Source organism: Gossypium raimondii, chromosome 8 (genome assembly GCF_025698545.1).
Source record: "Gossypium raimondii isolate GPD5lz chromosome 8, ASM2569854v1, whole genome shotgun sequence".
In the NCBI taxonomy this organism is placed as follows: Eukaryota; Viridiplantae; Streptophyta; class Magnoliopsida; order Malvales; family Malvaceae; genus Gossypium; species Gossypium raimondii.
Window position 1 is genome coordinate 22,249,092 of NC_068572.1, and position 22,890 is coordinate 22,271,981.

Sequence of the window (22,890 nt, forward strand, 5' to 3'; positions counted from 1 at the left end):
ATAATAAAATAAGAAATTATGATGTAATTATGCTCTATCAACAAATGTCCGTACATGCCTTAAATAATTATAATATTGACTAATCAGATTGATGATTGTTAAACCGACAACAAATCAATCATGACCAATTTGGGATGGAAAATATAAATAAAAAGCAGGCCTATAATATAAAAACCGCTAAAGAAGTGACTAAAAAATTGACAAATGCCAATCACGGATCATGAATCAACCAAAACACCTATCATCCAATTTAATAAAAGCTTAATTGACCATCCAAAGAAGGAACATTTTGATATTTAAATTAATGTGATTATGCTTTACAGTTTATCAACCTTCTAGGGTTTTAGATTTAACTTAAAATATTTTATTGCCTGCTTGTATTTTTACAGAGTTCATAATAGACACAAATATTAGATCAACAATCAGGCTTTTGTATTGAGTGCTTTCCGAGTAACAAAATGAACCTTGGCCTCTATGACAAAAAAAGGAAAATTGCACTCCAGTCTCATGGTATTCCATGTGAGAAACAATTAGTAAACTATAACTCTCAGCGGATCCTTTGAGAGGGTCAAAGGTATATATATATATATATATAAAAGAATCAATAGGCCAACACTTAATATGAAATTCAGAAATCAATTTAAGGAATCAATACCTCATAAACTTGATTTTCCTGAATATTTGGAGTGCCTCAAAAATTTAGGCTCACTTAACACTCCAATCGAGTATTATAAATTATCCCTCGAAGTGCACTGATAGAGCAAGCCGTCCCCAACTTTGACCAACCTGGCCCAACTTGTTTTCCTCGTATACGAAACTAGCCCATATTTAATCACAATCTCAAATGATGTAGACCACCTTATGCCTTTGCATGATTTGAATCAAACAACCAAATTCTTATCTCTCATCAATATCATGATGTGCCTTGGTTTTCACTTTCTTTATAATATAGCACCTTCTGTACATAAAACATCATGTATCCTTGTGCAGCTCTCACGATGCTCTCATTAACTTGAGTAATCCATGCATCATCACACTTGTACCATTGGTTACTTAATCGCAAATAAGTCACGTAATGGCCGGCATCTAATCTGCCTGAGTGCGTCACAACAGCAAACAACTCAAATTCAGTTGACAAGTCATTGGATGCATCTTGTTCATCTCCATCAAAAGGAAAAATCCTGTTTCCAAATCGACTCCTCAAAATGGAAGAAGAAAGATAAGGAGCCATGTCCAATGAAAATGGGAACTGCAGATACCTGTCAACCTTCCTTGACATCTTTCGTATTGATGAATGTTCAAATCTTTTAACATGAAAGCATGAAACCAGGGGAAGCTTTCTTATGGACATCTGCTTAAGGGACTCTTGCCTCACCTGACACTTTTGGCAGAAAAGTTTCTGGTCAGACCCCAACTTTTCAGCTCTCGTAAATCGTTCTAAGCAACCCTTTAAGGTAGATATCCCACAGTTTTGATTCGGACGCATGCAGTCTGCCTCAAAATTGAAAGAATTAAGGGATTTTGCAGATGAAGACTTCCCAGAACCTCCTTGGTTTGGTTCCAAGTCCAGGGAGATGTCTACACATGGGTCATATGTTGTGGATGTGAAACCACAAACCATACACATGACATCCGACCTCAAAATACCAGAAAATACTCTATGTGCAATGCAACAATCTCCACTGCCTGCTGCATATCAAGGAATGGGGTCATGAAATTACCAACTATAAGAGATTGGTTATCACCCAAAATTCTAATTCATTTATAAAGAATGGCATCAAAAGCTGCAAACACAAGCTCTCCATTCAAACACTACAGAAAAAAAATATTTAACTGGACATGCATTCAATTTTAATAAATTGAGTAACATGCTTCTAAAAAGGTTTCCCAAAGCAAACTTCATAAAGAAAGCAATTATAATTGTAGATGCTAATTTCTGACTACAGTTAAGAGAAAGCAATGAATCAACCCCCCCCCCCTTCTTCGACTTTATTTTGACCAAGAACGGAGATTGCTAGTTCTGGATTCACCTTTTCAAGAAAAAAGGGAGTGATATATAATGTTTCACTCATTGCAGCCCAACCAAAGCCTCAACGACAACTTATGGTTAGTATTTCTTACTTCTGCGTCAGATCTTTAACTTGTGTTTCCAGGCAGAATATTAAACTCAAAAAAATGAAAAGAGCAGCAGCATACCATAACAGAACCCAAGGAATAATCAACATTTAGTCATTACTAATACTACCAGAAAATAGCAAGTAATGGAGCAAGAGGTAGAGAAAATATGGTTTAAGTTCGGACAACATTGCATGCAACTAGCCCGAACTTCAAGTCCAAAGGACTTCAAGATATCTTTGTAAAACTAAAAGACACTCCCTCTCCTCTTTTGGGACCAGGATCAATCTTTTTAGAGGATGGGATCCTATACATGACAAAGGGGAAGTAATGTGAGAATTAAGTGAGGTGAGAAACTCCTAAAATGAAACCAAGTAGGCTAAGGAAGGTTGACTTACAGAAGTAAAGCAGTTGACATCATCAAGCCTGCAGTTCTAAATCTGAGAGCACTTGCCAACTCCTAGGGCAAGAAAGACGAGACCTAAACCTCATGCCCTGCAGTTAATATCAGGGTTACTTCTTAATCTTGAGAAAAATCTCCGTTGATATTGATTTAAAAAAAATTACTTAGTAAAGAGGAACAAACTACCATTAGCTGACATGACTGCATTAACGTAGCAGCAAGTTTTTCACTGCATGATTTCTGCATTTCAACTAACTACTTTCTCCAGGAATTTATTCTATGCAGATTCACATATGCCTCCTGGTAACTATGATTTGGCCATTTAAGCACAACAGCACCACACAACCCCATCCTAAGCACAAACCATACTGAAGATTCCTAACCAAATTTACCAATCCTAATTGTAATCCCAAGTTGACTAATGCAGAGTTGCAGACAAATAATCCTAACTGTAATTCCAAGTTGACCAATGCAGAGTTGCAGACAAATTTATTTTCCAGAATGCCAAACTAAAATGAACAACCCAGTAAAGTTAGACTAAAGACGATTATCTTAGTAACTTGACGTGCGACACTTCAAAACATTCACATTTTTTTATCAATGCAAAAGATAAATATCCTTCCAGAACAAACACCTTTCGGAGAAACTAACAAGCATGCAAATAGCACATAAATTACTAATAACTGAACAAATGTTAGCCAATAATTACAAAGTCATGAAGAACTTAAGAAGATCCGGACCCAAAATCAAACTCCTTATATTTAGGAGTTGCTTCAATTTATGGGTTACTTTATATAAATAATACACTCCAACTCCACCTATGAACAATCCTAGCATAAGCATTCATATCGCATTCTAGAAATGCAACTTAAAGTCACTACCACAACCTTACAACAGTAAGAAAGGTAGTCACCTGGACTTTGGGACTTCCTTTTATCTTTCTCCACCTTTTCATGAATTCCCTCAAGCATGGAAATGAAAAATTCATGGGCATCCTGCTGCTCATAACTAGCCAAATTTGCCGCATGTTGCCACCAACTACAAAAACCTTACTTAACATTAATCCCACTTCTTTTACCACAAAACAAATACTAGCAACGCAGACAATACCAATATAGTGAAAAAAAAATACAAAAAAAGGAAGAAAAAAAGGCTTTTATTACTCTCAGATTTTATTTTATTAAAAATTGATTTTGACGAAACTAACCTGTACAAGAACTTAGCTGGACTATAAGGAGTCCGATCCCCCGAGAAAACAGCCGAGAATAGCGCGTCCATGTCACAAGCCAAACACAATCTTGAATTTTTAGTGCCATTAATAGCACCATTTTTTTGCTGACAATAATATCTATTGTGTCGATCGCCTAAGAAATAGTTTCGCAACGGCGGCGTATGGAGCAACGCTTGTAATATTGAATTCATAAAGCAGGTATTCCCCAAATTATTCAATCCACGAAATCCCCAAGGTTGTTGTGTTGACGAAACCAATGAGGCATTCGTCGCGTCCAGAAGAGGGATCGACTGATTTCCCCTGGAAATGTGTTCTCCTGAATCTGGCTCCCACGGACGATAATCTACTCGACGGCGCTTTCGTAGATTCTCCGGTTGAGATCCAGCAACGCTGCACTGCATTGCGGTGGATCCGGAAGTGGAGGTGGTTGCGGTAGCGTTGACAGTCTGTGCGAGGACGACGGCAGCGTCGAAGTCGCGATCGTATACCTGGTCACCGCACGCACAGCAAAATAGCTCAGCTCTGTCGACGTCAACGGCGATCTCATGACCGGGGATGGAAAGCGAGTGATCAGACGCGTGGGAGTGAAGAAGAGGCGCGTGGCAGAACACTGCGGCACATGCGACGCACGCGTAGAGTCTCGAACGGGAAGATTCCTCGCACGTGCCGCATCGTGGGACCTCAGTAGGTTCCCTCCTTATGGCGGCGCGACCGCCGGGCGGCTTGACGCGGATACAATCCTGTAGGGCGCGAAAGGGCTTGGGGCCGTTGCGGGAACGGAAGACGAGGAGGTGAGGACACGGCTGAGGCGAAACGTGGCCGTTGATCTTGGAAGACATGGTGGTGGCGGGGTGGTGAAAGTCGCGTTGGGAATAGAAACCCTAGATATGAAGGACATAAGGGTCATGGATCTGGATCAGGGAAGGGGAAGATCAACGGCTGAGATTGTTCGATTGATAGTGAAGGAGCATTGAGTTTGATGAGAAGATGTTGGGAGCATGTATCAGATCTTGTCCATGCTCATGCATTGATCGGATTTCATATGTAGTTTTTAAGAAATAAAATGTAATTTTTGTCTTTCTTTTTTTTTATATATATATATATTTTATGCATTCTTCCAAGAATGAATGAAATAGAAAATAGAAAAGCTATTGAATACTTGCTGAAGAAGGAAACATTCATTTTTGGTGTTTTTATTTTTTTTATAATAAATTATGCCTTTCTTTTCAATAGTAGTAATTTCCTTTGTTTTCTTCCTTTATTTTTGTTCTTTTCCGACATAATAAACGTGATAATTTGTGTATTATATTGTATTATAAAGCATCTTATTTTTGGTACAAGTAAAAATATTGATATATTAGTAATTCTATTATATACATAATTTAAAACATTCATGTCTGTGTTAAAATAATGTAATTTTTCATACAGGATTATGTTCTGTTTTTTACATGCTGCGTTTAGTGTTCATATCTGCAATATAATTTCGTATCAATTTATATATAAAATGAGAGATTAATTGAAGTAAGGTGATAAATTAAATGGACCAATTTGAATAAAATACTCTTTAACAATTTCGGACCCTATATTTAATTTAACCTAATATTATCCTTTTGATCAACGAAATTTGGGTTTTTTTTCCTTTCATGTGAAGTAAACTAAAAGGTAGGATTTGGTTTTAAGCAGATAAAGAAAAGGGGGCATCATTTTCCTCATAAGCACTTGTATCTCAAGGCAAGGAAGAGGGCCATCATATCTACAATGCAATGACGCATCTTTGTAAGAAAATATTCCTTTTTTTTCGGCATTTTAATATCCATATTTTATATTAATAATTCATATAATTTGAAACATTTATGTATTCATATTATAAGTTGACACTTAACAAAAATTAAAATCGGTCCTTTCCTATGATATAAATATTGGACTGAAAATAAGAATGCTAACCTGGGTTAAATTCGGTGGCTAATATGTAGTTAATAAACTACTAATCCTTATCCTGGAAATCACATGGCCTCCAATCATTTCGGCAGTCATGCGAGGACCCCTATTTCTCCTTTTATAAAATTATAATGATACAGTCCCTGAGACTATTCATGAACCCACCAACCAAAGCTCAATAATTTGGTTGTCTGGTAACTAAACCACCACTGCCCGTTATCATCGAAATCCAATAATACCAACATAAATATTTGTAACACAAATTTATATGTATAAAAATATAATACTTTAAATATTAACTGTGAGACATACTGGAATTGACAAGTCTACCCAACCACCTTGTATAGACATTTTAGTTTCACCTTGACTAAAGGGTTAAAGATCAAACCTGTTACTGTTAGTCTTTTCATCATATCATCCACTGGTTGACATAATTTGCTTTAATGATGCCTAAAAAGACGGTCTCAGTTTAGCAATTTAAGCAGAGAGCACAACCAAGATCATAAACATCAATCATGGCAGCTTCTTTTCCAACTATAACAAAAGGAACGTCGATAATCATTGGCTTTAAATGGGTTTAGCAATGTTTGTTCAGCTTCTAGACTGGCAATTAATGAAAGGCAACCAATATTTCATGTAAATGAAGCTTTGGGTGCATCAAATTTAGAAATAAAGCGCCACCAGCAAGAATGGAACTTGTTAGGAACATGTACCTGGAACTTCTAACATCATGGACATGAAAGGAAATTCTCACAGCTAATGGCAGCTCCAAGACCTGTCAAATGTTTTCTAATATGATCTGATACAGTGTTTGTATTACACAAGATAACAGAAACAAGCATTTACACTATTGCCAATGCAGAGCAAAACAAAGAACCATATAATTCATTGCAACATATAGACAGACTACCATTTGAGTACTAGGCTTTCAAAATGTCAATAATAGGTAATGACCTGCGGCATCAGGATGCTATGTTACTCAGGCTCAGGTGAGCTTTTCCAAATATTTGGAGAGTCCTTATAGTTAGGGTGTGTGCTTATAAGCTACATGTCCAAGTAAACAATTCAGATGTTAACTCATAACCAAGCTTAATATCAGAGGCAGAAAGCATTGTAAGAAGCTTAAAATGATCCTTTTCTGCTCCTTTGTCTCATGAAGCATTCAAGATGACAAACACATGAATTTCCATCAAAAGGAAGTGATGAAATGTACATGTTAATTGTTTTACAGGCATTTCAAAACATATAATATTTGGTAGGCTTTTGCATTCTACTTTTGATTCAATATACAACGTTTTTCATTTCATGGAATAATTATATTCATAAATTTTCTTTTCGCAAAAGCTAACCACCATTTATTTGGAGTTCCATTGGGCCTATACGCGACACTCAACAGTCTCCCACTCGTTTCTTCTCTGATTTGCTTCAGATAATTCCTAAGTAGTTCTGCATTTAAGAAAGCAACGAATTATATGGTAGCAAGTTATCAAAAATTTGGTACTTGAAGTGGTTAATGTAACATCAGAAAGGATCAAGAATTTGCTGTAGCAGACAGAAATGAAAAGTTTTACAAAAATATTCCAAGCATTGCAAACCTCCTACAACACTTGCAGCATACTGATAGACAAAGCAATATCCGAAAAAACAACAGACAACATTTTCATGTTGACCAAAAGTGAGGATTTTTAAACTACTTGATCCTTCAAGTTAAGATGAGCATAAGCCACAAAGTCAAGAAGGATTGCATCACATATACGAAACAATAACTGGAAAGTAGAAAGTACATTTTATTTGCATAATTCTCAATATTCCATGCAAAAACAAGTCGATCTATAGTTGCCCGAAGACAAGAAAAAGATTTAAGTACAAAGAGGCAGCTAGCTAACTAAAAGGGTTCAGTACAACTCACTACGATGCTTGGAACATGCTTCACAAGTACCCAATACTTCAGTAATCTATGTCACATATATGATATATCAAATGAAAAAGAAGATAGTAAGAGATTTACCTGCTTCCTTTTGAGACTGTGGGAGCACAAAGAGCCCCGGAAAAGGAAAACCAGATTCTCCAGGTACGGGAACGTTTTCCAAGCCTAAGTTAATGATTGCCTTGGTCCCTTCAGCCAAGGTCCTACAGCCCTCAAGCCTCTTCAAAGCCACATTTATGTAGAAAGTCAAATATATAAGGAGCTTATCTGCAGGGCTCTTAACATCAAAGTTTCTAAAGAACACATTGGCACGAAAGAATGTGATCGCTTCATCAACAATATCAGTTTTACCTGCAAAATACCATCTTGAATTACCAACTCAAAAATTAAGGAAGAATATAATATTGAGAACTACCTAATGAAGGTTATATAATCCAACCTTGATCTGAAACAGGAGCAGGACCCTTTATATGGCTTTTCAAAGGAAGTAAAGGGAAGCCACAAGCTTTAGTAATTCCTTCCTCACCAACAAAACTAGAGTGATAAACCTGGCATTTAATAACGAATTCTAAATGAATGAACCAAAAAATCATATTTAGAACTCTGGTGAACTACATGCACAACAATCTAGCAGTGGAAGGGGAGGTAAGGGATTAATTCAAATACCATTTTCCTTGATTTCTTTTCCCAAACAACCAAACGAGGCAATCAGATTTTCCCTCAAAAGAAAGAGGGCAACCAAATGTTTCTGCAAAGAACAACAGTAAAACACAAAATTACAATAAGTATGACTTTTTACACTAAAGTAAGAAATTCCCTATCCACAACATATAAGAATTAAAGAAAAAAACATATGAAATACTCAATTCAGATAGTTGCTTTACATGGAAGTGAGCAAGACCTGAGATCCGAAAAATATAACCTAAACCCATCAAATCACAGACGCCATTAAATGAAAAATCAGGGCAAACCCATTATAGTAAGAAGAAATTCATTCAATTCTGTATGAGCAAAGAGAAACGTTTAAGGGTAGATAAAAGCGGGGGGGGGGGGGAATATAGCAACAAAAGTTCCTAACAAAAATTTTGTGGTTGATCTTGACCAATAGGGTGTTGATGAATACAATCATAAGTTGGAAACCGGGGGGCGGGGGGGGGGGGGGGACAAAAGAAAAGATGGAGCAACTTACTGCCAACAAATGCTTTTCATCTAAACGGGCGAGACCAAGTTTCAACAGCAATCTCTGGCTTCGCTTGATTTCTTTGAGCTAAAACCATTTATCTCTTGATCCTCTACTGCTACCATAAGAATTGAGATTGAAGATTAAACGACAAAGCCCAGGCGAAGATTGAAATACAAAAGGAATGGCCCATATGATCAAACAAAGAAGACATAAGGCCCACCTCTGTCATCAGTACACCACTTATAAGATTCCCAAAACTAGGGGCTTTGTAAAAATTGGGTCAAATCGGTTTCCTAATCTCAAATTATTGGTTTACAGTGGAGTTAATCGAATTTAAAATACCTATCATCTTAATATATTTTTAAAATCAAATTCAATAGACCTAAATATACATTTAAACACAAACCCAACTAAAAAATTAAACCCAATAGACTTAAACTAAACCCAATTATACAAATAAAAATATTAATAAAAACTTTATTAGATAATATCCAAAAAAACCCTAAACTATTATATCTTGTTTAAATAAGATCTTGTACTATTTTTTTTACTGAAATAAGTATCTATCCTATTATTTTTACTCATGAAAGTCCTTTATTTTAATATTAAATTAAAAAGGTATTTTAAATTAAAAACCTAATTTATTAATGTGACTTTGATGAAAATAGTTTATTAATAAAAATAAAAATATTTTTGAAAGTAAAATAAAATAAAATTTTAAAATTTATTGAAAGTGCTTATATAAATATCATAATTAACCACTCTTTTGAAAAATCTATATATACATATCGCAATTAATCACTTTTTAAAAAATCAATTTACTTGTTAAAGTTTTATGTTGATGTTAAAGTGCATATAATTTTATTGCATCAACAAAAATTAAATTAAGAGTTTGAAATTCAAAATACTTTTACTTTAACATTATAATCAATGACTTTTATATGTAAATATCAAAAGTTAAGGATTTATTTAACTATAAAAAAATAGTTTAAGGGTTTATTTAAACAAAATAAGTAATTTGAGGAGCCAATTTTATTTTTCATACATTTTCAAATTTCTTGTTTTTTTTTGAAAACTTACACTACACCAAAACAAACTTTTAGCGGCGTTTTTAGTGGCGTTTGGATAAAAAACACCGCTAAAAATCAATCATTAGCGGCGCTTTTAGAAAAGCGCCGCTAAAGATCAAGTATTCTCGGCGCTTTTCTAAAAACGCCGCTAAAAATGAGAATTAGCGGCGTTTTCCAAAAAGCGCCGCAAAAACCGAAGCCCAACGACGTCGTTTTTGTTAGTTTGGGACTTTAGCGGCGTTTTCCAAAAAGCGCCGCTAATGCTTGGGTCTTTAGCGGCGTTTCTGAAGAAGCGCCGCTAATGCTAGTCTTTAGCGTTTCAAGAAGCGCCGCTAATGCTTAGTCTTTAGCGGCGCTTCAAGAAGCGCCGCTAATGCTTAGGTCTTTAGCGGCGCTTTTGAAGAAGCGCCGCTAATTCTTGGGTCTTTAGCGTCGTTTTTGGAAAAGCGCCGAAAAAAATATTTTATTTGTCTATTTATTATTTAATTGATTTATTTATATTAATTAAAATTCAATATATTTTAATTAAATATTCAAAATCTTCAAAAAAATAATGACACATAGAAATAAGTTGAAATAAAAACATAGAAAAATATTTGTTAAAAATGGAAAAATTAAAATACTATTTGTTAAAGTTTTTTGGGTACATTACTGAGTGTTTTTTAATTTACATATTAAATAATTTCTTATATAATTGTAAAAGAGATAGTATTAATTTTAAAATATTGAATTAGTTATCACTATAGTTTAAGGTTTTTGGTTTAGGGTATATGGTTTAGAGTTTAAAGTTTAGGAGTTACTATTTTAAGGTTTATGGATTATGGGTTTAGGGGTTATGATTTATGGTTTATGGTTTATGGTTTAAAGGTTGGGGTTTAAGGTTTAGAGGTTATGTGTTAAGGGTTTAGGGTTTTAGGGTTTAGGTTTAGGGTTTAGGGTTTAGATTAACTAGTGCTTTCTAATTGTAAAATAGATAATATTAATTTGGTTCTTTAAAATCGTGTGAAGATTTGGTTCTTCAAAATTGTTTTGGTGTATTTAAAACCGTTAAAGCTGCATTATATTTGTTGAGGGAATAATAAAACAATAATCTGAGTTTTAAATATTTTCAAAGAATTTGACATTAAATAGTTTCACAATGTTTTAATAAGTACAAGGTTAATTTTCATTCTTATTTCGCTCTAGGATTTCCTTTTTAATATGTTTTTACAATATATTTTAAAAATTTTCATTTTAAACAATGCCACTTAAGGCTTGACGTCTCATTTAACTATTAAATTAATGATTTTAGTAATGGAGGGACCATATTGATATAACCTCGTTAGTTTAAGGATGTAATTAGAATATTTTAAAGACTTGGGAACCAATTTAAAATGAAAATTATAGTTTAGGGATGCATGGTGTAATTAACTCTATTAAAAATTAATTTTAACTAAAACCTAACTTGAAGAGATCATAGGTTGCGTTTTGTTGGACCTATGTATTCTATTAACATGCATTATATTTGTTCAAGCCTAGCTTAACTTGAAATACGAGTCTTAATTTTACATAAATTTTGTCTTTATTTTATATAGCTAACTCAAATCTATTTTAGACCACTCAGTATTATTATTAATTTAATATATATATTAATTATATATATTTTCATTTATTAAAATTTTAAACATAGACAAATTAATACATATTTTAAAAACTTTTCTAACTTCAAGCTCGTTTTACCGAATCACCCATTTCATTGTTTAAAACAATAAAAATTATTTTATATTTAAATTTAATTAGATCTAGCAAAATATACGATATTTGTTTTCTAACTTAATAACTTGGTTTTTTATAAAAATCTAATTTATAAAAAAATAGTAATAATAAATATTTTATAAAATCACTTAACTAATAATTTTTAATAGACAAAATAAGAAATTTTTAGCAAAGCAAAACGACGTCGTGTTATTCAAAATGAAATAAATTTTTGCGGCGTTTTTCAAAAAACGCCGCAAAAGATAAGCAATAGTAGCATTTTTATAGCAAAGAATAATATTACTTTAAAAAAATCCCGCCATTTTATCCCCAAATTTCCCCCCATGAAACCCCTAATTTTCCCCCTAAAACTCTTCACTTTGCAAACACGCCGTCTGTCTTGCTTTCTCTCCCTCCCTCCCTCTCTGCGACATTATAAAAAAAATCCCAAAAGAAAATTTTAACAATAAGCGATTATATTCAAAAAGAAAAAAAGAAAAGGAAAATGGAGGCACCAAAGACCATTCGGCATGAAAATCGAGGAGCCCAGAACGGCGCGCTGCGATTCGGTCTCCATGGCGTTAAGAGCGACCTCGTCGGATCTTACCCTCTCCAATCTGCTTACGAGTAAAAGAATCATTGAAGTATCGGTGTTTCAGTTAGGGTTTAGCATTGGCGAAGTCGGAAGAGTTGTCAATCTTTGTATTATTTTTTTTTATTTTTTAGTGTAAAGTTTGGGTTTTCTTCAAGGAGAGACTGGAATTGAAAAGCTGGAGTGTTAGCGATTGAGGTTAGTCTCTATTATTTTCTTCTTATGTTTTTGTGGTTATTTTAGCTGTATAGTCTACACAAAGCATGGATGTACAGAAGTGATGCATGATGAATTTGATGCAGAATTGTTAAAAGGGGAAAAAGAAGAAGATACAAGGCAGTATTTAACACTCTTGTTGGAGATCTTTACTTATTTTCTATTTTAAAATGATCCATCGACATGACATCGAATCAAAATATTGGATTTGTGTTTACTGGTGGTTAAGGATCTGGAAGGCAAGTCTGACTTGTACATGTATGAGGTAAGTTTCTTAGTATACCTTTTAAGTTTATTCATTTACTTTCATTTTCTAGTGGTGAAGTGCTTCAATTTCAATAAAGCTTGTGGATGCAATATTTTCACTTGAGTTCGGTTTTATTTTTAGTTGTTTCTTGGATTTTATATGTCAATGAACTTAAAAGTTTGATAGTGAGGATTACCGCCTCTTCTATTTTGATATTAGTGGATGGAGTTATTGAAAATTAGAGGGCGTGATAGATTTTTTTTTCAATGTGCTATTTTCCTCATGTTGATTCCTACAATACTTGTACATTAGGCTCTCTCCCCTTATTTTTTGTGTATTACTTTTGAATACATTCGTCAACCACGTATATTTAATAGAACCACTTATCGATTGACTCAAACATATGAAGAGTGACTAAAGTTGTTCATGAAAAACAGCTCTGTTTTAGTTGTTCTGAAATATTCCTTGTTTTGTGCATAATCTGTTTCTTTTTGACACTTTTAGCTCGGTCGAAATGTTTCTAATATGTGCTTGAAGTTGTGTATTCCAGGGGCTGAGTTTCTTTTATCATTTATGTATTTCTTGTGTCTCATATTATAATTGCATCTGTGATGGTACTTCAAATAACAATAGAGTGAATAAATGATACAACCTGCAAGCTTGCAATCTATATCCAACCAGAGACAACGACACACAATGAGGAATTGCAATTTATCTACAAAAACTGATAAAATCTAACTGTAATCATTTAGAGCATGAAATTTGCTTGTTTTTCAGTGAGATTTAACCTGTGATAGGTCTCCTCCGAAAGGGTTGTTGTCAAGGATTCTGAAGGGAGAGAAATCGAATCACAACTTATCCCTCTTTCAAATTCCACTTTATGCATAAGAAGTCAATACATCAAAGCATATTTGGGAAAAAAGCCTAGAGAAATAGCTAAATATTGGGTTGTTTTTTCAGTTTTAGTACCTCCTTTAGGTTTCAGCACTTATATTGTAGCAACTACTACAGAGACAGGTTGGCATTATTGCTTCATTTTTTTTTAATGTGTCAATAAAGTGGAAGATTTTGACTTATGCTTCTAAGTTATTAACAGAATGAACTGTTATTAAATTTTCAGAAGGCCGTAGCCCTACCATCTCAACCATGAATACCTATGAAGCAAGTGAAAACAATACCATTGAAGTTGGCCAAGGAAGTTTAAAGCTTCTTTACTCAGCAGATGAAGGAAAACTTACTCGTTATGTTAATACCAGAAATTCGGTAAACTATTCTGTCTAATCTTCAGTTTGGTTGTGTCTCTCTAATTATAATTATTGGATTTTTTTCGTTTATTTGTCTTTTAAATTTCTTTCAGTATTTCATATTTTATTTGGATTCTCTTTATTCTTTGTAATCTTTTTTTCTTGTGTTATAAAATAATGTTATTTAAAGCCAGTTAGTCTGTAATCTAATTTCATTGCTGAAGGTTACGGCCTTTGCTGAGCAATCCTATGGTTATTACTCGGGAAATGATGGAACTGATAAAGATCCTCAGGTATTTTTGTTCTTTCATTGAGCTTGTGGTTGGAGAAAAGGTATTATATTATAATATACTAATTGCAAAATACTTATGTTTTATAAAGGCTTCTGGGGCATATGTTTTTCGTCCAAATGGTACATTCTCCATTAAATCTGAAAACCAGGCATCTATTTTTATTTGAACAAATTTCATGTCTATCAGTAATGACCCTTTACAATTCATTTATTATATTTTTCAAAAATGAGGATCTGAAGGAAAATGGAGATTTGTTTGTTGCAGACTCCTTTAACTGTTGTGCGGGGTCCCCTGTTGGATGAAGTATATCAACAGCTACATTTTTCAGGTAAATGAAGTCTTTCTATGATCTCTACTGCCTGGGACTCATGCCAGTTTATTATTTTATGTTTGGCCAGATTCTTAACTCCTTATTGGCTTATCAATTGGCAGGGAAGATGTGGATTTGGCTTTTTTATATATATTCTTTTCTTTTTTTATTTTATATCAATGGCCAGTTTATTATTTTATCAATTGCCAATCAAACTAGGTATGTGTTTTCTTGGTTTTTTATATATATTCTTTTCTTTTGACAAAGAACTTGAGGTTTAATTAAATTTGACTAAGGACTTGGGGTTGAACTAATTTGATTCTTGTTTTTTATTTTATTGGCAAGAAAGATAAAATATTTTATTTATCAAATAATCTAAAAGATTTTGAATTCTTATGCTTTAGGTAGATAAGAGTTGTTTTCTTAAATTATTCATGATTATATTAGTTGCAATAATGAAAAAATAATTTCATTTATGTACTAGTAGGTTAAATGGTAAATTCTTTTATATAGCTGCTTTGGCTCGTAAGCTTACCTGGTTATGTGTTAACTTGCACAGATCCTGTTTTTCTTTTTCTGGGAATAGGTAGATCGTTTTACGTTAGTCAATTATGTATGCCCCAGGTAGTTTTACCTTAATGATTTGTTTTATTTGTAGTCCATTACTTGAAATCAGTTTTGAGTGGTTTCTTATTTTCGAGTTAGCAACACGGATCTTGAAGAAAAAAAGTGAAGATCAATGTTCATAGGCTGTGGGGACAAGGGTTGTCTTTGATGAGGAAGGCAACACATGCTCCACTTACTATGTTGGTGACAAGGCGGCGATATCTTGTTTGACCAAGGTATACGTTATCCCTTCTGTTGGCCAATGTTGCTACGATTTTTTATTTTTCTTGAAATACCTGAGTCTGGCACCAATGTTCGAATCATGTTTGGACATGATGGGTATAGAGTTATGACCCTTCAGATTCATGGAAAAAATTGGAAAAATTGAATATACCTGTATTGGAAAAATTGAATATATAAATGATCAATTTAATTATTATGGTGTTCTTTTTTCTGTGCCTTAGTTCTCTTTTATGCTATATAAGACATTTCTATATAACCTTAAACAACAGTAGTGCAGCATGTTTCTGTTCTGCTTTTTGCAAATTAATACTATTGTTCCTTGTTAAAAAATTGAATAGTTTAGACAATCATTAGCAAGAATGCCTATTTGTGACACATGGAAGAGCTAGGATTGAGATTGTTTGTTAGTATGGTTCAACATGCTACTAAAGCTGCACATAATTGTTTGTTATATTTATTTTTTGAGCCTTAATGTCTAAATATATTTTTTATTTTTAACATCTCTGTTGTTTACCAAGTTTGTTGGTTTATCTGATCATTTGGTTTTGCATCCTTTAGATATTGAAGGTGTAGTGGAGGATTCAATCTCTTCAAGCTGGAAAAGCCAAGGCTAAGCACTTTTTCAAGTAGAGTGTTATTTAATGTTGCATTCCATGGTCGTTTATCTTAGTCGGAACTTGAATTAGGTGTTATTGAAATAGGGTTTTGTAGCTACCTTGTGTACTAGCTTCTTTAATCATGGTTGTTAATTATTACGTGTTTTATATTTGACCGATTTAATATAGATCCGATGAGTTGTGAGGTAGATTGCTCATTTATTTAAACATAATATTTTAAATTTAAATTTAAATTTAAATTCATTAATTTTTATATTTACCTTTAAAGTTAAAATTTTAATAGAAAATTTAATTTAATTAATTTTTTTATCCTTAAAATTATATAGTTTAAAGTTTAAATTTCAAAAATAAAACATAATATAATATTTATTATAGAAATAAATGTTATTTAATTAATCTTTTTTAAAAGTTATGTTTTTAGCGGCGTTTGTGAAAAAGTGTCGCTAAAAGTCAAATTTATAGCGGCGTTTGTAATAGAAGCGCCGCTAAAGGTCCTAGTTTTTAGCGGCGTCTGTAAGAAAAGCGCTGCTAAAGGTATTGGTCTTTAGCGGCGTTTGTGAGAGAAGCGCCGCTAAAGGTATTGGTCTTTAGCAGCGTTCGTGAGAGAAGCGCCGCTAAAGGTCTTGGTCTTTAGCGGCGTTTGTAGGAGAAGCGCCGCTAAAGGTCTTGGTCTTTAGCGGCGTTTGTGGGAGAAGCGCCACTAAAGGTCTTGGTCTTTAGCGGCGTTTTTTTCTATAAACGCCGCTAAAGTTAGCGACGCTATCTTTAGCGGCGTTTTTTCCGACGCTTCTCAAAGCGCCGCAAATACTTTTAGCGGCGCTTTTTAGCGCCGCTAAAGGCCTAAAAAAGCGCCTCTAAAAGCCTGTTTTGGTGTAGTGTTAACCTCCTATTTTTTTGATAAAATATTTTAAAATGAAAACCTCTAACTTTTTTGAGATTTTTTAAATAGATATCTAAAATAAATATCAAATATAAAAACTTTCTAACATATAAAAATAATCTATAAAAATAAAATTTATATTCATCCTAAATAGTATTGACAACACAATAAGAAAAGAGAAATAAAACCTAACCTCGTCACATCTATTTAAATAACCCATTATCGCTTTAAAATAAAAAGGAAAAAAAAACATCATTCCAAAGTTAATCATGGCACATAGGATTTGCATTGAGAAATATGACTTTATTTTCTATCAATTCAATAGATTCCAATATTAAAGAATGAGATTGGTTTCTAGATAAAAGTAAGGGAATTATTCAGTAAAAGTTTCAACCAAAAGAAATAAACCTCTTTATTTTCTAAAAAGAAAGTCATTTATCGACGGTAAAAAATCTGTTGATAAATACAAAAAACTTGTCAGTATAACACCATGTATTCTATACTGACGGAAGAAAATGCTACCCTGACAAAATTGCAACCACTAGGAAAAAGGATAATCGGTATAGAGTTATCCTTATGGAAACTATTCAGAGATATACACTTTTACCTTATAACTATGGAATGATCCATCAATAAAAGTAGTGTTAGCAACTTCTCCTAACCCTTTATACATATCTTCACCAACTGTCACTAACCATCAATATAGGTTTTTGATTTATATTGGTGGTCTTTTTGTCAGTAAAAAGTTTATTTTTTTTAATTTTCACAAATTATTCTAGATAAATTTTTATTTTTATTTTTTTTCAAATTTTTCTTTAACAATTATATTTTAAAAATAAAACATTAAAATTAAATATAATGGGAAAATTACATATAAAAGCCCGTTTTTTAAAAAATGTATCGAAATGGGCCCGATAAATAATTATTTACCGGAATGGCCCTATTTTCCCGAAAGCGTGTCCACGTCAGCTCAATGTCAGGGGACGTGGTAGGAAAATGCGTCCCTGAGGAAGCGTTTTGCCTACGTAGACAGAAATCGCTCCCTTAAAGGCGCGCTTTATGTCCAAGTTGGCAAAACGCTTCCTCAAGGACGCGTTTTGCCCGTGTCTCCGATGATTGGGTTATTGGTTTAGGGTTAGGGTTAGGGTTTTATTATTTTTAAGTTTAGGGTTTTAGAGAAAAATTAAATAAATAAAGGATTAGAGTTTAGGGTTTGTCAATTAAATTAATTATAAATTTTTCAAAATTGGATTAGGTTTCGTGTTTATTGTTTTTAAGAAAAATCAATTAAATTAGGGTTTAAGGTTACTTGAGTAATTTAATTAATTTAAAAAAAATTAGATTAAGGTTTAGAGTTAAGGGTTTTTAAGGAAGAATTAAATAAATTAGGGTTCAGGGTTACTTGAGTAAATTAATTATAAATTTTTATAAAATTAGATTAGGGTTTAGTGTTTAGGGTTTTTAAGTAAGAACTCAAATAAATTAATGTTTGGGGTTTAGGGTTATGTAATTAAATTATTTGTTAATTTAAAGAAGCTCCCACGTGGACGCACTTTTGCTACAGTAGCTCCTGAAAAAATAGTTTCAAGTAGACGTTTCTGAGCAAATAGTGTCAAAAACGCTTTAAGTAGGATGCTTTGTCAGTAGAAGTACTGAAAGAAGCTCGCACGTGGACGCGCTTTTGCTACAGTAACTCCTGAAAAAATAATTTCGAGTAGACGTTTCTGAGCAAATGGTGTCAAAAACGCTTTAAGCAGGATGCTTTGTCAGCAGAAGTACTGAAAGAAGCTCCCACGCGGACGTGCTTTTGCTACAGTAGCTCTTGAAAAAATAATTTCGAGTAGACGATTCTGAGAAAATAGTGTCAAAAACGCTTTAAACAGGATGCTTTGTCAGCAGAAGTACTGAAAGAAGCTCCCACGTGGACGCGCTTTTGCTACAGTAGCGCATGTTTGGTCTGAGGCTATAAATGATGCAAAATTTTTTCTCAGATTTCATAAGTTACAGCAAAAAAAATTTAGAGAGGCTAAGAAGGATAGAAATTGAAGATGAGTGAACATATTAGTGCTGTTATTTACTATAATGGTGAGATTTGCCACATCGAGAACGGTGTTGTTTTTTTATATAGCGCGACTGGTTTTTAACCAGAACATAGATTTGACAGAACTTCGTAAAAGTATTAGGCGTAAAATATTCGGAACAACGCCAATGAAAGTTCTTTCTATAATGTATCGATTTTGTTCTTCTGTTGATCCGGTGACATATGACTCGTTCGACATAAAAGGTGCTCGTAGCTTGGAGGCAATGGTGCAGACTCATCTCGCTAGTGGAGCACCCTATATTGAGTTATATGTACAATTTACATTGCCAAATGATGCACTTGCGACTGGTGTTCGAGAGGTATACGCAACCCTTGCCCGACACTCGGTTAATGGGTTACAAAACACGAAACAGCCCATGTTTGGTAGCGGTGTGGAATACACAACCCCTGCACGAACTCTGTCTGTGGATGGGACATGCACCTCGGTATTTTTTTAAATCAAAAATTGGTACAAATATTCAAAATATTGACTTATTTAAAAGAAAATCTATTTTATTAAAAATATTAAAGTAAATTACAATTACTTTATTCAAAACAATGTTTTATTTTATTAAATGAAATAATATAGAAATATTCAACATATTACCTTATTTAAAAGAATTTCTATTATATTAAAAATGTATAAGTAAATTTCTATTTTAGTACATGAAATAATATAAAATAATTTCTATTTTATTACATCAAATAATATCAAAATATTCAAAATGCTTGTACAAATAAAAATTAATCTCCGTGCCCGCCGGATTCAGTGCCATATGGCGGTCGTTGACGGTTACGCGTTGGATTCCTCCTTTGTCCAGCTTTCGGCAGGGGTTGTGGTTGTTTTGGCGGGGATTCTGGTTCCTCCGGTAGGGGATTTGGTTGTTGGTGTTGGGACGATGAGCCACCTTGATAGAATAGTGACTGTGGTGGTGTTTACATCACCAACGGTGAACCTGTTTGAAACTCATAAGGTGATGGGGTTTGGTAAAAAGAAGAGCTCCCCGACAGCCCCTCTTGCGATCCCTCGTGCGACGTTGGCCTATAAATCAGTGGTCCACTCGGCGCAATCAAAAATAGAGATGAACCGGGCCATTGACTCCAACCTGCTATAGGACTAGAAAAAGGAAACATATAAGGGTTGTGATGAATGACTTGATTACTATTTGATAGTAATTGAATTTTCATGAAAGAAGATGTAATGGATACCATGAGATAAAATAGGATCATATTGGGAGAACATATATTATCTCAAAGATATTTAGGATATCCTATGAGGGTAACACACTTATGACCAGTTCATTGGACGAGTACTAATCGAGTTGCTTTCATAATGGTAAGCCATTGGGTAGAGCTTAGTCATGATATTATAGTTGAATGACTTCATAACTGAATAAGTTTATAATTAATAGGTGAAAAGTTAGAACTTAATTATTAATTATTTGAGCCTTAACTGCATATGTCCAATCGGTCCCTCCATTAGCTCGTTAAAACCAGAAATGAATTACATGTTGAAACAAATGAATAGAAATGATGGAAATGGAGAAATGAAAATCATTTGGAAATGATTATGACTTTCTCCATAATAAAATGAAAATGAAAATGGAGAAAGGGAAATATTTGGAAAATATTATGGTTGTAACATCCTAAAATAGGGCCTAGAAGTTTGAGTCTGGCAAGCTGGTGTACGCCAGTAGGCATGGCGAGTTGAAGTAAACCAGTAGGCCTGGAGAGTTGTAGTACGCCAATAGGCTTAGCGAGCTAGGGTTCGATAGAAGGCTTGGTGAACTGGGGTTCACCAGTGGGCCTGGCGAGTTGTTATCTTTGTTTTGGCCTGAGGGTCAAAAGTAGGAATAGTCAAAGGGCAATTATACCAAAATTATGAAATCAACTTATTTATCTCTTTACCACACCATTTATGCAAGTAACCATTTCGTATTTCTACTACGACTAGGGTATTCTAAGAACACCAAATCATTAAGTGCCTATAATTAAGCCCTTTTCATTAGAAATTTCATATTTTATTAAGCAACAAAACTCTTACAAATTCTTCATCGATTATTTTGTTATCAAGTTCTAAGAACCCAACACCTTGCTCTTGGGATTTAAGGTAAGACTCATGTATGTGTGAACCATAATGTTAATCAGCAATTGGTGAGTGTTTAGGGATTGCCACATGTATGTGTGAACCATAATGTTAATCAGGAGTTTAAGGTTTTAACTTAAGTTTCAAGAGTAAGCCTTCTCTAAAACTCTATTTTTGTGATTGTGTTTAAATATGTGTTTTTATGAACAATGCTCTACGAGCTCTTCATGATTTGCGAGCTCCATGTTTTAAGTAAATGTTTTGGCATTATAACTTTATGAAACCTTTGGATATAATGGCATGCCATAGGATTGTGAGTACTCACCTTTATGCTTTATGATTGGGCGAGAGGCCCTGGACAGGTTGGAGAGATAAGGGAGTATCGAGCTAAGCTCCACTCAATGAGACATGTTGGTGTGTTGGTGAGTTCTTAGCTTTATGATACACTTATGGGACATGTTAAGACTCATTGAGTCATTCCGTAGCGTTTTAAGAAGATCCGCACATCCAACAATAAAAAACATATGAACAAGATTATGTTTTTTGAAATATTATTTTTACAGTTTTAAAGCTATCTAACAGTAAGTATTTGTGAATTGGACTGTGCGTAAGTATGGCACACCTAATTCGCAATTTTGTGACATTGTCAAAGCTTTTGCTTATATTATGATTTGTGTATGTTATGCGGTTATTCTTTCCTGTATATTCAGTAACTTCACAAGAACTCACACACTCCTTTCCAAACACTACAGACAGTTAGATCATACAGTGAGTAGTAGCAAGGCGAATGATCCAGGAGAAGCGCAATTATTGAAAAGGTGAAATAAGCAAACTCTAGATTGAAGACAATGAGGAAAATTGCTTGGGCTTAGAGTTATCTTTTTGATTGACTTCTCCAAATGTTCTAGGAATTAGTTATTTTCATGATTTCTTATGTTTCTTTATGCTTTGATTTGTGAAACAATAATTTATAAACACATCTAAATTTTAAGTATATGAATATAGTCTAGGATTGTTTAAATGTTTTTTAATTTACAAGTTCATATTTAAGTGATTAATCTCTAAACATAGTGTTTTCCATAGGCAATAACATGAAATATTAACAAACTTATATGGAGTTCACCAAATTTGCTGCAAATTGATAGTGTTGTCGAACTATGCTAAGCGCAAACCCCAGCAATTAATGAATTGCTATATTTGAATCCTTAATGGATTTTGATATACTGTCTAAGAAGAACCCCGTGAACCGTGTTAGCAATATGTAAACACATAAATGTGGTTCGTGAAACCTATCTATTGAAAGAAACTTACCCCATAAAAGACTTAGAATGTGCAAGCATTATAGGGGTGTGAACCCCAATATTAGATAGATGAACTGTTATGTTATGTGAGGTACATTGTTTTGCAAAAATTAGGGTTCACATGTTCTTGAATTCCTTTCTTCAAATATTTATGACTTTAGGAAAATAGTAAGATAAGCCCTTACAAGCGAAATAGGTTCACATGTTTTTGCCGCTATGTATCATGAAGCAAGCGAAGTGAATTCATGAGCTTGTGCTTCCTTAAATCTATTCATGATTGTTTATTTTAACTTGTATGAAATAGGTGAGTTATCCGAGGATCGTACGCAAGGGAGGCGAATTACTAGATTAATTCTAATTTAAATGCAAATAGATCTAATTAATATTTTAAAAAAATTATATTACGATAAAACATAAAATAAAGATTTTTGGATTTTTATAAATAATGAAATAGAAATAACAAAAACCTGAATAAAAATGACTTCAAAAGACTAATTTATAGACTTAATCAATTTTAGGCATGGATGATTAGCTCGCTTCGGTGGTCATAACTAATTCTTATTTCGGGTTTTTA

General features: G+C 33.6%; 3 protein-coding genes across 8 annotated transcripts; 1 reads left to right on the forward strand and 2 right to left on the reverse strand.

Moving 5' to 3' along the window:
• Nucleotides 1-265: 265 nt before the first annotated feature.
• On the reverse strand, nt 266-6,648 carry LOC105791035 (ubiquitin C-terminal hydrolase 22). Of its 3 annotated transcripts, none has more exons than XM_012618901.2 (4): nt 6,401-6,648; nt 3,726-6,221; nt 3,432-3,556; nt 266-1,689 (listed from the first exon to the last, which is right to left on the reverse strand). In XM_012618901.2, the coding sequence occupies exons 2-4, from the start codon at nt 4,586-4,588 to the stop codon at nt 914-916; spliced, it is 1,764 nt and encodes a 587-aa protein (XP_012474355.1). In that variant the 5' UTR covers nt 4,589-6,221; nt 6,401-6,648; the 3' UTR covers nt 266-913. The 3 variants fall into 3 exon arrangements, with proteins under 3 accessions (XP_012474355.1, XP_052490250.1, XP_012474356.1); XM_052634290.1 differs by having other exon boundaries at nt 3,726-6,290; XM_012618902.2 differs by having other exon boundaries at nt 266-1,686; nt 3,726-6,648.
• A 150-nt stretch (nt 6,649-6,798) lies between these two features.
• Nucleotides 6,799-8,958, reverse strand: LOC105791036 (actin-related protein 2/3 complex subunit 3). 4 transcript variants are annotated; one of them, XM_012618904.2, is made up of 6 exons: nt 8,804-8,927; nt 8,499-8,536; nt 8,281-8,362; nt 8,054-8,162; nt 7,696-7,965; nt 6,799-7,133 (listed from the first exon to the last, which is right to left on the reverse strand). In XM_012618904.2, exons 3-6 carry the CDS (start codon nt 8,281-8,283, stop codon nt 6,991-6,993), a joined length of 525 nt encoding a protein of 174 aa, XP_012474358.1. In that variant the 5' UTR covers nt 8,284-8,362; nt 8,499-8,536; nt 8,804-8,927; the 3' UTR covers nt 6,799-6,990. The 4 variants fall into 4 exon arrangements, with proteins under 4 accessions (XP_012474358.1, XP_012474357.1, XP_052490251.1 ...); XM_012618903.2 differs by lacking the exon at nt 8,499-8,536 and having other exon boundaries at nt 8,804-8,958; XM_052634291.1 differs by lacking the exon at nt 8,804-8,927 and having other exon boundaries at nt 8,499-8,621.
• A 4,785-nt stretch (nt 8,959-13,743) lies between these two features.
• LOC105791038 (alpha-mannosidase At3g26720-like) lies at nt 13,744-14,374 on the forward strand. The gene is made up of 3 exons (XM_052635367.1): nt 13,744-13,919; nt 14,125-14,193; nt 14,282-14,374. The coding sequence occupies exons 1-3, from the start codon at nt 13,803-13,805 to the stop codon at nt 14,357-14,359; spliced, it is 264 nt and encodes an 87-aa protein (XP_052491327.1). The 5' UTR covers nt 13,744-13,802; the 3' UTR covers nt 14,360-14,374.
• Nucleotides 14,375-22,890: the final 8,516 nt, after the last annotated feature.

Coding starts and splice junctions, on each gene's coding strand:
- LOC105791035 (XM_012618901.2), bottom strand. CDS start 4,588: ATGTCTTCCAAGATCAACGGCCACGTTTCGCCTCAGCCGTGTCCTCAC. Junction 3,557..3,725: donor CCAGCTAAGTTCTTGTACAG/GTTAGTTTCGTC, acceptor AGGTTTTTGTAG/TTGGTGGCAACATGCGGCAA. Junction 1,690..3,431: donor AAGGAAGTCCCAAAGTCCAG/GTGACTACCTTT, acceptor CTTGATATGCAG/CAGGCAGTGGAGATTGTTGC.
- LOC105791036 (XM_012618903.2), bottom strand. Junction 7,966..8,053: donor TGCTCCTGTTTCAGATCAAG/GTTGGATTATAT, acceptor GGTATTTTGCAG/GTAAAACTGATATTGTTGAT. Junction 7,134..7,695: donor ACAGTCTCAAAAGGAAGCAG/GTAAATCTCTTA, acceptor TCTTAAATGCAG/AACTACTTAGGAATTATCTG.
- LOC105791038 (XM_052635367.1), top strand. CDS start 13,803: ATGAATACCTATGAAGCAAGTGAAAACAATACCATTGAAGTTGGCCAA. Junction 13,920..14,124: donor ATGTTAATACCAGAAATTCG/GTAAACTATTCT, acceptor TCATTGCTGAAG/GTTACGGCCTTTGCTGAGCA. Junction 14,194..14,281: donor GAACTGATAAAGATCCTCAG/GTATTTTTGTTC, acceptor TGTTTTATAAAG/GCTTCTGGGGCATATGTTTT.